The sequence below is a fragment of the Castanea sativa genome, chromosome 11 (genome assembly GCF_040712315.1).
Source record: "Castanea sativa cultivar Marrone di Chiusa Pesio chromosome 11, ASM4071231v1".
In the NCBI taxonomy this organism is placed as follows: Eukaryota; Viridiplantae; Streptophyta; class Magnoliopsida; order Fagales; family Fagaceae; genus Castanea; species Castanea sativa.
In genome coordinates, this window is record NC_134023.1 from 37,087,040 (window position 1) to 37,099,805 (window position 12,766).

The 12,766-nt window shown below is 35.9% G+C and overlaps 1 protein-coding gene across 1 annotated transcript; it reads right to left on the bottom strand.

The window, feature by feature from the left end:
* Positions 1-4,565: 4,565 nt before the first annotated feature.
* Positions 4,566-12,269, bottom strand: LOC142616443 (uncharacterized). The gene is made up of 4 exons (XM_075789299.1): positions 11,995-12,269; positions 6,721-7,161; positions 6,372-6,474; positions 4,566-5,405 (listed from the first exon to the last, which is right to left on the bottom strand). The coding sequence occupies exons 1-4, from the start codon at positions 12,267-12,269 to the stop codon at positions 4,566-4,568; spliced, it is 1,659 nt and encodes a 552-aa protein (XP_075645414.1).
* Between the last annotated feature and the right edge of the window lie 497 nt (positions 12,270-12,766).

Consider the following 12,766-nt stretch of genomic DNA (forward strand, 5'->3'; position numbering starts at 1 on the left):
ATGGATGATTATCATAAAAGATTCCCAACATATCATAAGATTCCCTTTCTTGAAAATCTACACTTTTCCAAACCCAGAAAACAAACGGAATTCTAGGATTCCACCTTGGCGCAAATACTTTTATGCATACCTCTTTTGGTTGATCTATACCATAAGCTACTCTCGTAAGATGATACACACTAGCTAATAGTCCACCCGATGCTACATTATAGGCATATTGGGAACGTAAATAATTGTAACCATATACATATAAAATGACAGCAATGGAATGCCAATCCCTAGACTTTATTTGTAAAGTCTCTATTCCTTGGTAGTCGAAGCCCAAAGATCTATGAACTACCCCATGTTTGGCTATCCAAGCAGACAAATGACCTTGCAACTTTTTTTTATCTCTCCTGAAAGCTAGGATTTGTGCTAAAACACAAAAGCTTGTTGAGACCCCCAATTAAAAATTACAACTAGATTGCTTTTACTCTAACTTAGACTATGTGCGAAACAAGAGTAACTGAGCACAATGAACCAATAGCACTATCCTAAGCCATATCCGGATCCGACTCCTAATCCAATTTATGCATCAAGTCATCAACCTAAGATAAACAGGCAGTGATCTGGCCTTGAAGGTATGTGAATTGAGTCATGGAGTGGTTAATCTGTGAAGCTAGCATCATATGCAACTCTTCAACCCTTCCAATGAGATGATTAACGAAATCAGGTGCTCTTGCTTGCTCTTAGGAAGAAGGTTGTGTAGTATCCTCCGAGATTAAAGTGAAATGCTCAATTTCCTCTTTAGTGTCTCCTCCTTCTTCAGCAGCATCATCACTTGGAATTTGAGAGACACCAACACTTGGTTCGGGGATATGAGCTTTGCTTTAGATGATGGTTGGCTCACTTATAGGATCTTCCCTTTGCATCACTTGAAGACCACTGGAATCTTCACCCTCACCCTTAAAATAAGAGACATGACAAGGCTTGGGAATGATATAGTTAGCCTTAAATTCCTCTTTGTGATGCTTTTGATGAAGAGGTGATAAATGTGACCACAGATGTTGATCTCCTTGTGAGTGAAGAGATCAAATAAGAATATGGTCATTGGTGTTGACAAAGTCATCAAGTTCTTCTCCGGGTAGAGGTTGAATATTGTGATATAAACCAAGGCACGCATTTTTGGAGTGAACTCAATGGTGTGCAATGCCTTTTTATTGAGTTGTCCTCCAAGAATTTACACGATAGGCTCAAGCTTCTCCCTTCTCTCATCATATTCAAGAGATGATTCCGAAGTTGTCGAACGAATCTCCAAAACCTCTTGAATTGATTCCCTTGGAATTAAGAACTCTCTCCCCATTAGCCAATAGTTGATGTGATCACCTTCCACAGTGGCATTGGCAAAGAATTCTCAAATGATATCTTCAAACACATCGCCCAACAGATTAAGAAATTTCATCCATGTCCTTTCTTTGAACACATCTGGAATGAAAGTGCCCTTTAGGGACTCTAAATCCATAGCCCTCTCTAGGACAATTAGGGCCCGTTTGTAGTGATCAAGAAAGGTCATGTTGGCTTCATCATTTCAAAATGAATTCATGGAGGTGCGGAGACACTTTGAAGACTTCTTTGTGGCCTTTTCCTTGGTAGGAGACATCTACAAAACAAACTCCAACACAAAGAAACAAAAACAAATACAAACATGGAAACAAACTTGATTAGACACAATTTAGTTCAAAAACGAACAAAATAGTCCTAAAAAGCATAAAGACAAGCAAACAAAGTCACAAGATCATGTTTCAAGTGCTAAAGGTCTAAAAAGACTTACATAGCATGAGTGAAATACAAAACATGCCAAGTGATCGAGTGTGTGCATCAAGTGTGTTGTGGTGTGCATGAAAGATGCATGAGCAATGCATGACAAGGCACTCATGGGGCAAAGTGTGCAAAAAACACAACTAATGTTTAAAACATGTTAAGCATGTAAAAACATAGTAATCCCCAAAAATTGGTACTCATCGAAGTCCAAATTAATGGAAAAATGCTATTTGGGCATTTTATCAAACACTTAGAGTGCATACAAACCACTAACATATAAAACAATGCATGAACACGTTGAAATTTTGCCTAAATACATGTTAAAATGCCACTTGGGGCCAACACAAACACAAACAAACACAATGGGACTTAGCCCATTCAAAAAAAATAAAAATAAATTGCAAGAAAATAAGTTTTCCCAACCCTTTTCAAAAAATAACCCAACCCTAGAAATCCTAGAATCTAAGACTTAATCTAAGGGATCAAGAGTGAAAAAATGTTAAAACTTACCTTAGATGAGTCTTAGGAATGAAATTTCTTGAGATTTAGGTGTGATTTTTAGTGAAACAGTGTTTTAAGTTGAGAGAGGCACGGAGGAGGCAAAAGAGAGTGTTTTGAAAAAACTGTCACTGTTTGGCTTTTAAAACTAAAAATCTACTCATTTCACTGGTAAGCTACTTATGAACTTACTTGCGAAATGACCTCTAAAGTACAGGATAGATTTCGCAGGAATCTTCTTCTCGCAAAGGAGTAGCGAGGGAGTTGCGAAACTCTCTGTGTAAATTATAGAAGAAACTAAAAATGGCTTCCTCATTTTCGCGGGTAAGGTCTTACTCATGACTTACTTATGAAAATGCCTCTGAAGGAGTTTTTCAACAAAAACAGATTTGGCATTTTGGAAAACTCTTAACTCAAAAATGTTACACAAAAACACTTACAAAAACATATAAAATACTCATAAATCTTTTTGGGTTTGATCATCAGACAATTAAGTATACACATATCACATTTGAACACGTACAATCACACAAATGAAATAGGCATCCATTGAACATTAAACTTGTGTGTTCTGTGTGTGGATCAAGTATGAACTAGTCCATGGTCTAATATGAAACTTCAATGATCAATTCAATCAAGTCATACACAACTAGTACGAAGTCGAGTGACCTATCTCACTTGTAGAAATAAACATATATGACCCCTCACCAATGAGTTTACATATGGATTGAAAGTTTTTCATTTGGCTTCCATTTTTCATACTTTGATCAAATACAACTCAAATTTTTTAGAATTGATGCCATGAACTTTTTGATATATCTTCGACAAAAAAACCTTTGGCTTTGGCACCACACATTTTAAAACATATTTGCTCCACCTTTTCCTAGTCAAATTAGTTTCGAAGCAATGCTATTTTAGCTTTTTTCTCCTTTTAGAGATAGACATTTGAAGAGCTCTTTGAAAAAGAAAAAAAGTGAGAAGAGATATATAGGCACAAATCTACGCATGTAACAAGATCAAGTAAGACCATTGACCAATCATTCATGACAAGCTTGAAGATCTATTTACAACAATCAAATGTAGATTTCTAGATGTCGCTCACACTTAAAAAGATGTGCATACATAACAAGCTAAGCTCGTGAATGCACTATGCCATTAGTATAGAGCTACTAGACCAAACTCAACATATGATATATACAACACAAGCAAGAAAGTAAGATCAACAAAAATAAGGTAAACAAACAAAGACTTGTAAAAGAAACAATGACAGGTGAGATCCATTCAACATGAATGCACCAATGATTAGGAGTGGGTCACACAAGAGATATGAGTCAAGGGATGATACCGACACCGATGGTCTTACGAAGAGATTCAAACCGATGACCATTAAGTGGTTTAGTGAAATTATCAGCCTTTTGATTTTCGATGTTGATAAACTCCAGCCATACAATTTTCTCTTCCACCAAGTCTCAAATGAAATGATATCGAATTTCGATATGCTTTGACTTTGAATGTTGAACAGGATTCTTGGATAGATTAATAGCACTTGTATTGTCATAGAAAACACACATGGTGTCTTGAGAGATTCCATAACAACTACCCGCTCCAATGTACTCCGCATTAGCAGTTGATACGGACACTGAATATTGCTTCTTGCTCATCCATGACACCAAATTGTTTTTGAGGTAGAAACGTACTCCCGAGGTGCTTTTTCTATCATCAACACACTTGGTCCAATCAGCATCCGAGTATCTAGCTAGGCAGTCATTTGAATCTCTTCAGTACCAAATCCCATAGTCAGATGTTCCATTGACGTAGCGAATAATTCTTTTGATTGCCATCATATGGGACTCTTTGGGTGCTGCTTGAAAATGAGCACATACCCCGACACTAAAGGCTATGTCCGGCCTACTTGCAGTGAGATATAGGAGATTGCCAATCCTGCTCCTATAGAGGGTTTGATCTACTTCCACACCGGCTAGATCAGAGCTCAGCTTTACTGAGAAACTTATTGGAGTGGATGCATGTTTCTTGGAGCCCAAACTAAATCTCTTTAAGAGATTTTTGGTATACTTCTCTTGAGATATGAATATCATATCTTTCCGTTGTTTCACTTGAAGACCATGGAAGTAGTTTAGCTCCCCCACGATGCTCTTTTTGAATTCCTTCTTCATTTCTTCTGAAAATTCTTGAGCAAGAGTATCAATTGTTGAATCGAACACAATATCATCCATATATACTAGAGCTACAAGAAGAGATTTTTCATCTCATTTAACAAAAAGTGTGTGATTAGCTTCACCTCTCTTGAAGCTACGGTCCAAAAGATAAAACATAAGACAATCATACCATGCTCTTGCTGCTTGCTTCAACCCATATAAAACTTTCTTCAATCTTAGAACATAGTTCAAAAAATGTGGATCTAGGAATCCCTTTGATTGCTCAACAAACACTTCCTCATGTAGAAGCCCATTCAAAAATGCACTCTTCACATCCATTTGATATAGCTTGAAATTCGTAATACATGCTATGGAAAGAAGAATTCGAATTGACTCAAGTCTTGCTACTAGAGCAAATGATTCATCAAAATCTAAACCTTCAACTTGAGTATATCCTTGAGCCACCAATCTAGATTTTTTTTGCACAACTTCACCATCCTTATTGATCTTATTCTTGAAGATCCACTTGGTACCAATCACATATGTGTCTTTGGGTCTTGGAACCAATTCCCATACGTCATTTCTAACAAATTGATGTAACTCTTGGTACTTGGATTCTACCCAATTTTCATCTTTCAAGGCTTCTTCCACTTTCTTTGGCTCAAATTGAGCAAGGTAGTAATGATACGTCACATGGTTCACACTATAGCTCGGTCCTCCTCTCAAACAAAGGCCTTCATCCAAATCACTGATTATGTTGCTTTTGGGATGATTGAGAGTCACTTTTAACGAGGGTTTCTTAGAAGTGGAAGGTTCTTCATCAAGGGAGATTGGAGGCTGAACTTCCAGAGGGGTTAATGGACTTAACGACCCTTGAGTTGATCTAGTCTCCCTTTTTGTTGTGGTAGGAGTAGTTTTCTTTTCCGATGATTGTGTAAAGTTTTTAGACCCCTTAAAAGCACAATTGGATTAACCTAGTTAACAAGCTAAGTTATTACTTAGTCCAAATTCCAGATCTAGGTTAACATAATCATATAATCATATCAATGTAAAGTAGCGGAAAATAAATAACACAATGATATGATGACCCAAGAAAACCAAACCGGTAAAAAACCTAGGGAGGATTTAACCTAGCTATCCTCAAGGTAAAACTGAATCCACTATGAAAGAATCGAAGTTTGTACAATAGCGACTTAGACCACTAACATCCTATTGCTACCCACCAGTAGAAAACTTACTGACATGACCTTGTGCAAGCTCCGAGATCACGGACACCTTCTTTCTTGGATTCTCCAACAAGTACATGCACTCCCGCTTGTGTATCTTTAAGCTCTTATGGCAGCAATTGATTGATCATCAAGCTCTTGAAGCAATCTCCTTCTTGATAATCGTAAGCTTGTGTGAAGGCAAGCACCTCTCAGATTTTACAAAAGATTCACACAAACAGCAATATGAGCAACCTCAAAAACGTGACTAGGGTTTGCCTTTTATACCTAGGGAAAAACATAAAACCTTACATGTCATATGGGCTTAGGGCTGAGTTAGAAATTTTGTAGAAAAAATAATCTACACGACTTTCAATCTGTCGAGTCTAATTCTCGATCGATCGAGCCAGACAGATTTACACAGTAACTTTTGCAGTTAACTAGATTCCAATTTTACATAAATGACATACTTTGAGCAAGTCTAAAGCAAGAATAAACACCTGTTTAGATCATGGTTTACCAACAATACACATTAGAGTTCTAATACATTAGTTCCTAAGTACTTAGAACCTAACAGATTGACTCCCACCATCATCACTTTAAGACATGTTGTCGTCACCATCATTCTTCTTAAGGCTAGGAGCTTCTCCATCATCACCAACACTCTTTCCGAAATGGTGTAATCTATAACTACATTTTTTTACTCCATAACCGTTTTTATGCGCTTCTTGTACACTTTATAAGGCCTACTATTTACAGAGTATCCTAGGATAATCCCTTTGTCGCTCTTGGCATCAAACTTCCCAAGATTTTCCCTATCATTGAGAATAAAGCATTTACTTCCAAATACCCAGAAGTATTTCATCTTTCACTTCTTTTCCTTCCATATCTCATATGATGTTTTCTTCGTTCCTGCTCAGAAGAAGATTCTATTCCCAATGTGGCATGAAGTGTTTATTGCTTTAGCCCAAAATTTCTATGTGATGTCTCTATTAAGAAGCACAACTCTCACCATCTCTTTGATCACCCAGTTCTTCCTTTCAACAACCCCATTTTGTTACGAAGTCTTTGGAGCTAAGAATTCCTTCTTGATATCATGCTCATTGCAAAATGCTTCAAATTTAGTATTCTCAAACTCCTTCCCATGGTCACTTCTGATTTTGACCATGGGAACTCCCTTTTCGTTTTGAAGCTTCTTGCACAGTCTTTCCATCTTTTCGCATGCCTCCGACTTTTTACTAAGAAATTCCACCCAAGAGTACCTTGAGAAATCAACCACAACCATGATGTATCTTTTTCCACCCATGCTTTCCATTCTCGTTGGACCTATTAGATCAACATGAAGCAACTCCAATGGACAAGATGTAGCAACAACATTTACTTTGGGATGGGTTGATTTAGTTTGTTTTCCCAATTGACATGGGCCACAAACATTTTTCTCAATCTTTCCAAATTTCGGCAAACCAATCACAGCTTCAAGCTTTGAGACTTTTGCCACTTGCCTGTAATTGGCATGTCCAAAACGTTGGTGCAATAACTCCAGTAAATTAATTCAGGCACTTTTGCATGATACATTTGGCTTAGGAACCACGCTATAGCAACTATCGGTGGTCTTAAGTCCCTTCAGGACTTGTGCACCTTCTTCACTGAGAATAAACACCCTTTCTTGGAGAATTGAACTAGAAAGTCTTCATCACATATTTGGATGATGCTCAATAAGTTTGCTTTCAGCCCTTTAATATAAAAAACATCAGTCAACAAAGGAAGTCCCGAAATGTCAATAGTTCCCTTTCTTAGGACTTGTGAGTGGCTATCATCTCCAAACGTCACATAACCATCCTCCTTCTCCTTAAGGATTTTAAAGAGAGATTTATCCCTAGTCATGTGCCTTGAGAACCCACTGTCAAGATACCACACATGAATTAAACACTTTCAATGTGGTATGAACAAAAAGACAAGCATGAGATAAACATTCTTGATTTTTAAAGCAAGACTTATCTTTCTTTACATTATTCATGGATGAGTGAAGATTTATTTTTAGGCCATCAAGTTTATTAGACAAATGTATATTACTACTCTTATATTTTGCAATTAAGGAATTAGACTCACATAAGCTATTATGAAGCTCACGATTTCTATGCTCTAGACATTTCAACATGTGCATGAATATTCTAGCATGTTTCTTAGACTTTAATAACTCTAAGAGCTTATTACTAGGACAATCTCCAAAGATGTTCATGGAGTCATTATCACAAACACATGAGCCATAATTTGTGTAGGCCTTTTCCATTGCCTTATCCATAGCAAAGCAAGGGGTCTAAGATCACACTAGGATAATGAAATCTAAAAAGTGTACCCGCTTTGATACCAATTGAAAGCTTGGATCTATGCTAAAACAAGAGCTTCTTCAGACCCCCAATTACAAATTACGGCTAGATTGCTTTTACTCTAACTTAGACTAAGTGCAAAACAAGAGTAAATGAGCTCAATGAATTGATAGCACTACCCTAAGCCATATTAATATATCATCAAAAATAAAATGAAAGCTTAAAGCATAGGGAATAGAGATGCAAACACAAGATAACACCAAAATGTGTTATTGAAGAGGAAATCGAAGAACTTGGCGAAAAACCTCTCTGCAACCCTCCAAGTCAAAATCAACACACTAGAGAATAAAGTTGGAGTACATGAAAAACAAAAGACCCTCCAAGTCTAGTTTACCCCATGTACTTGAGCCCTCCAAACTTCTACTACCAACTGACTTCTCGGAGCCTTGTCTTCTCTAGCTTTCTGGATCCCGCAATTCAGCCCGATTGCATCCACCAATGAATGGCTCCTTCTAGTGCTTCCCAGTAGCACCAAAATCTCAATTTACACTCAGTATGGGTGTGGTAAGTGTTTGGGCTAACAACCTCTCAAAGATCTAGAGATGGAGAGGTAGGAGTTAAGGAAAAACTACAAGGAAATGTGTAGATGATTGTGGGTATAACAATCTTTAACTCTCAAGTGTATTTTCTAGGGTTTTCTTTCTGAAAAAGCACTTCTTACACTTTATGGGTAATGAGGGTATATATAGTGTGGGTAAAGACTTGGTAAAGCAAAACATAACTTTTTTCCAAACAGAGACTTTAGCAGGTCCTTCGTGGGTTGGCCTTACCCATGAAACAATCATGAAAATTACAGACTGGCATGACTCTTTATCTTCCAATCATGTGCTCTACACGTGGCTTTTTCGCAGGTTGCTTCTCGCGAGCCAGTCATGAAATCCACTTGTTCATCTTTCAAAGCTTGATTCTTCACCGATCTCTCACAATCATTCGTTACAATTAAATGCATATACATACAGGGAAATTGATTGAAGAAATTACAATAAAATTTGACATGAAATTAAAGCCAACACAATATAGTTGGAAATCACAACCTTACATCTTCCACATTTTGTTTTGATTTGTATAAAACTTTTATTTGTCTCTATAAATGAAGTATTTCACATTTAAGATGAAATTTAAGAAAATTATTGTTTGTTATTATTTAAAAAAATCCTGCCTAATTCACTAATTCGGGGGAAGATTCTGAACTCTTGTTGTATTTGAAAAATATTTCAAGAGGGATCTCCGAAGTCAATGTAGATGGTGGTTGATTAAGCAATTCTCGATCATAATTTCTAGTATGAGTACTTCGTCCAATATAAAACTTGTGGTTGATAGTAAAACACCAACTCCCCTATTGAGACCTAATTTAATCTTCATAGATTTCTCGAGATAGTTTTTTTACAAAGTTTTGTTATAGCATCTATAACTGCCTCCGATTTAGGTGGACAACCTGGCAAATAGACATCTATAGGAATTAGCTTATCAACCCCTCGAACAATAGTATAAGAATCATTATTGAACATACCCCCTGTAATTGTACATGCTCCCATAGCAATAACATATTTTGGTTCAGACATATGTTCATATAATCTCACTAAAGAAGGAGCCATTTTCATTGTTACTGTACCCGCAGTTAAAATTAGGTCTGCTTGTCTAGGACTCGATCTTGGTACAAGTCCATAATGGTCAAAGTCGAATTGTGAGCTTATTATTGAAGCAAATTCAATGAAACAACAATTGGTACCATATAGATGCGGCCACAAACTGGATAGTCTTGACCAATTTTAAAGATCATTTGATGCAGTTGAAATAACTGAATTTTTTTGGGGGGCTGCTCGATCAAGTAAGGGAAACTAAATGGAATTCAAAACTGTTTCAATGTTTTTTTTTTTACTTTCTTTATCTTTATTTTTTATTTTCTGAATATTCAATAGGTAAGACCATTCTAATGCTCCTTTTCGCCATGCATAAATTGAACCAACAATTAGGATAAGCATGAAAATGAAAGCTTCTATAAATATAGATATACCCAATACATCAAAACTCATTGCCCATGGATAAAGAAAAAAGGTTTCAACATCAAAAACAACAAAAACTAGAGCAAACATATAATACCGAATTTGAAATTGGAGCCAAGCATCACCCATTGGTTCTATTCCCGATTCATAACTAGAAAGTTTCTTTGGCCCTTTGAGAATAGGGGCTAAAAGTCCCGAAATCAAAAATGCCAAAATAGGAATAGCACCTGCTATTATTAGAAATGCCCAGAAAATATCATAATCGTATATTAGAAACATAGATGGACTCCTTGCATGCAGAAAATATGCTAGATTAGTTGATTGGAATTGGAATGAATTGTCAATCCATCCATAACTCTTTAGTCAAAACAAAACTTCATTTGGATCGAACTACTTAGTTTCGCCTGTTTGTTTCGACACGTGTCAACCTTCCACTCACGATTCATCCACTCAAATCCCATTTCTATAATATATATATATATATATATATATATATATATATATATATATATATATTACTTTTATACTATTTCTATTTATACTATAAAACTAAGAGTCTCGCGGTTTCACTTCACTTCAGATTTGAATTTTATATTAATTGATTAGAAGGAACTAAAGGATATAAAGAACTAAAGAAAACGAATTTTAATTTAAATAGAATTCTGACTGTTTTGTTTAGAATTCTCTTATTATTAAAAATGAAATTTCTATTAGAAATTCATATTCTAAATTGAAATAAAATCTATTTATTTTATTCTAGTTAGATTATAGGGCTATACTGATTCGAATTGTAGACCTTCTTGGTAAAACTGATCAAACTAATTATTATCAAAAATGATTTGAACTGCTTCAAAGACCTAACATGCATTTTTTTTTTTTTTTTGTGCATTGGGCTCTTTCATAAACTGAAAGAAATATTGGCTAGTCTACCATATTTTTTCTTGATATAAAGATAAAGAGATGGCTCCATGTGCTCAGATACATTATTTTGATTCCAATAAAAAAGAGCACGGCCAAAGTGTTTTAGAGAAGGACTATCCTGATGTATGTCTACTTTTGGCCTAGATTAACTTAAGTTAAATGGAGTTTGTCTCTATCAACTCGCTTCCGCTTAACTTAAAGAAGCAAATATGAAACTTCATACACCTTAAATCTCATAAGATTGGACGAAAAATAATTTTTTTGAGGTCTTGATACTCATTATGCCTAAAGGTAGGTGAATTTTTTTGGGATATTCACCTTATTAATATCTCAAGCCAACGCAAAGGTAGGTTCCGTTTATTTGGTACCAAACCTAAATGGAAATGGACGCCCAGGTTGGACCGAACCTCTTGTCAGGCTAGTATTCTCTTGTTTTATTCCCAAAATCATTGAGTAAGACATCTATTTCTCAATAAAATAAAATATTTTGATTCCATGACGGACTTCTCTAAATAACATTGGCATGCGTGTAAACGAGGTGCTCTACCAACTAAGCTATAGCCCTTGTGCTTGTTCTAGTCATACATATTTTATTATGTAGATAATTTATTGTCAAGATGAATATTGCATGATCCAACATCAGATATTTTGTGATCTCCTTGATTGGTATTGCCTATGAGTAATATTTCATTTATAATCCATAGATGTCATAGGCCCCATTTTTTCTCTTCGTGACAATAAATGACCTACTTAACTCAGTGGTTAGATTATTGCTTTCATACAGCGGGAGTCATTGGTTCAAATCCATTAGTAGGTATATCTTATTAGATACTAGAGTTAAGGGTATGGTATCTAATAAGTATTTCTACTCATCTTCTTTTATTGATTTTGTATCTTTTCCATCCTACTTTTTTTCTCTATTTTTTTTTTATTGAAATTGGTTTGTCGTTGCATTAGAATTCAATTACACTTGATTTCATTTGATTCTATCCAATCAGCATAATCACCAAAATAAACTAGTTACAAAATCATATTAAGAGCCTCCATTCGTGTCCTAGCTCCACTGAGAGCTAGATTTGTCTTAATTGTTTGTCTATTGCCTTCAACTTTACTCAAGTTAGCTTCCACTACTTCAAGAGCTTGCCAAGCTTCTTGTGGATCAATGTCACTACCCTTTTCTGCATCATTTGCTAAAATAGTGATCTCATTATTACCTATTCGAGCGAAACCGCCCATCAGAGCCATCGTTAGCCATTGGTCGGTAAGGCGTATTCTCAAAATACCTATATCTACAGCCATGGCTATAAGCGTGTGATTGGGTAATATGCCAATTTGTCCACTATTAGCAGATAAAATGATTTCTTTAACTTCTTAATCCTAAACAATTCGATTCGGAGTCAATACACAAAGATTTAAGGTCATTGCTTCAATTTTCTCTCCATTTCTAAGTTTGTAGCCTTCGCAGTAGCTTCATCGAAGTTTCCTACCAAATAAAAAGCCTATTCAAGAAGACCATCTAATTCTCCGAAAAGGATCAATTTAAACCCTCTTAACAGTTTCTGATTGACCAACATATTTTCCTGAGGACCCCGTAAATACTTCTGCTATGAAAAAAGGTTGTGATAAGAAAGGATCAATTTTTCGTGCTCTTGCTACACTTAAGCGATCCTCTTCGGATAATTTGTCCAATCCAAGGATAGCTATAATGTCCTGAAGTTCTTTGTACCGTTGTAAAGTTTGTTTTAACTCTTTGCGCAGTTTTATAATGTTCTTCACCAATGATCTAAGGTTGGAGC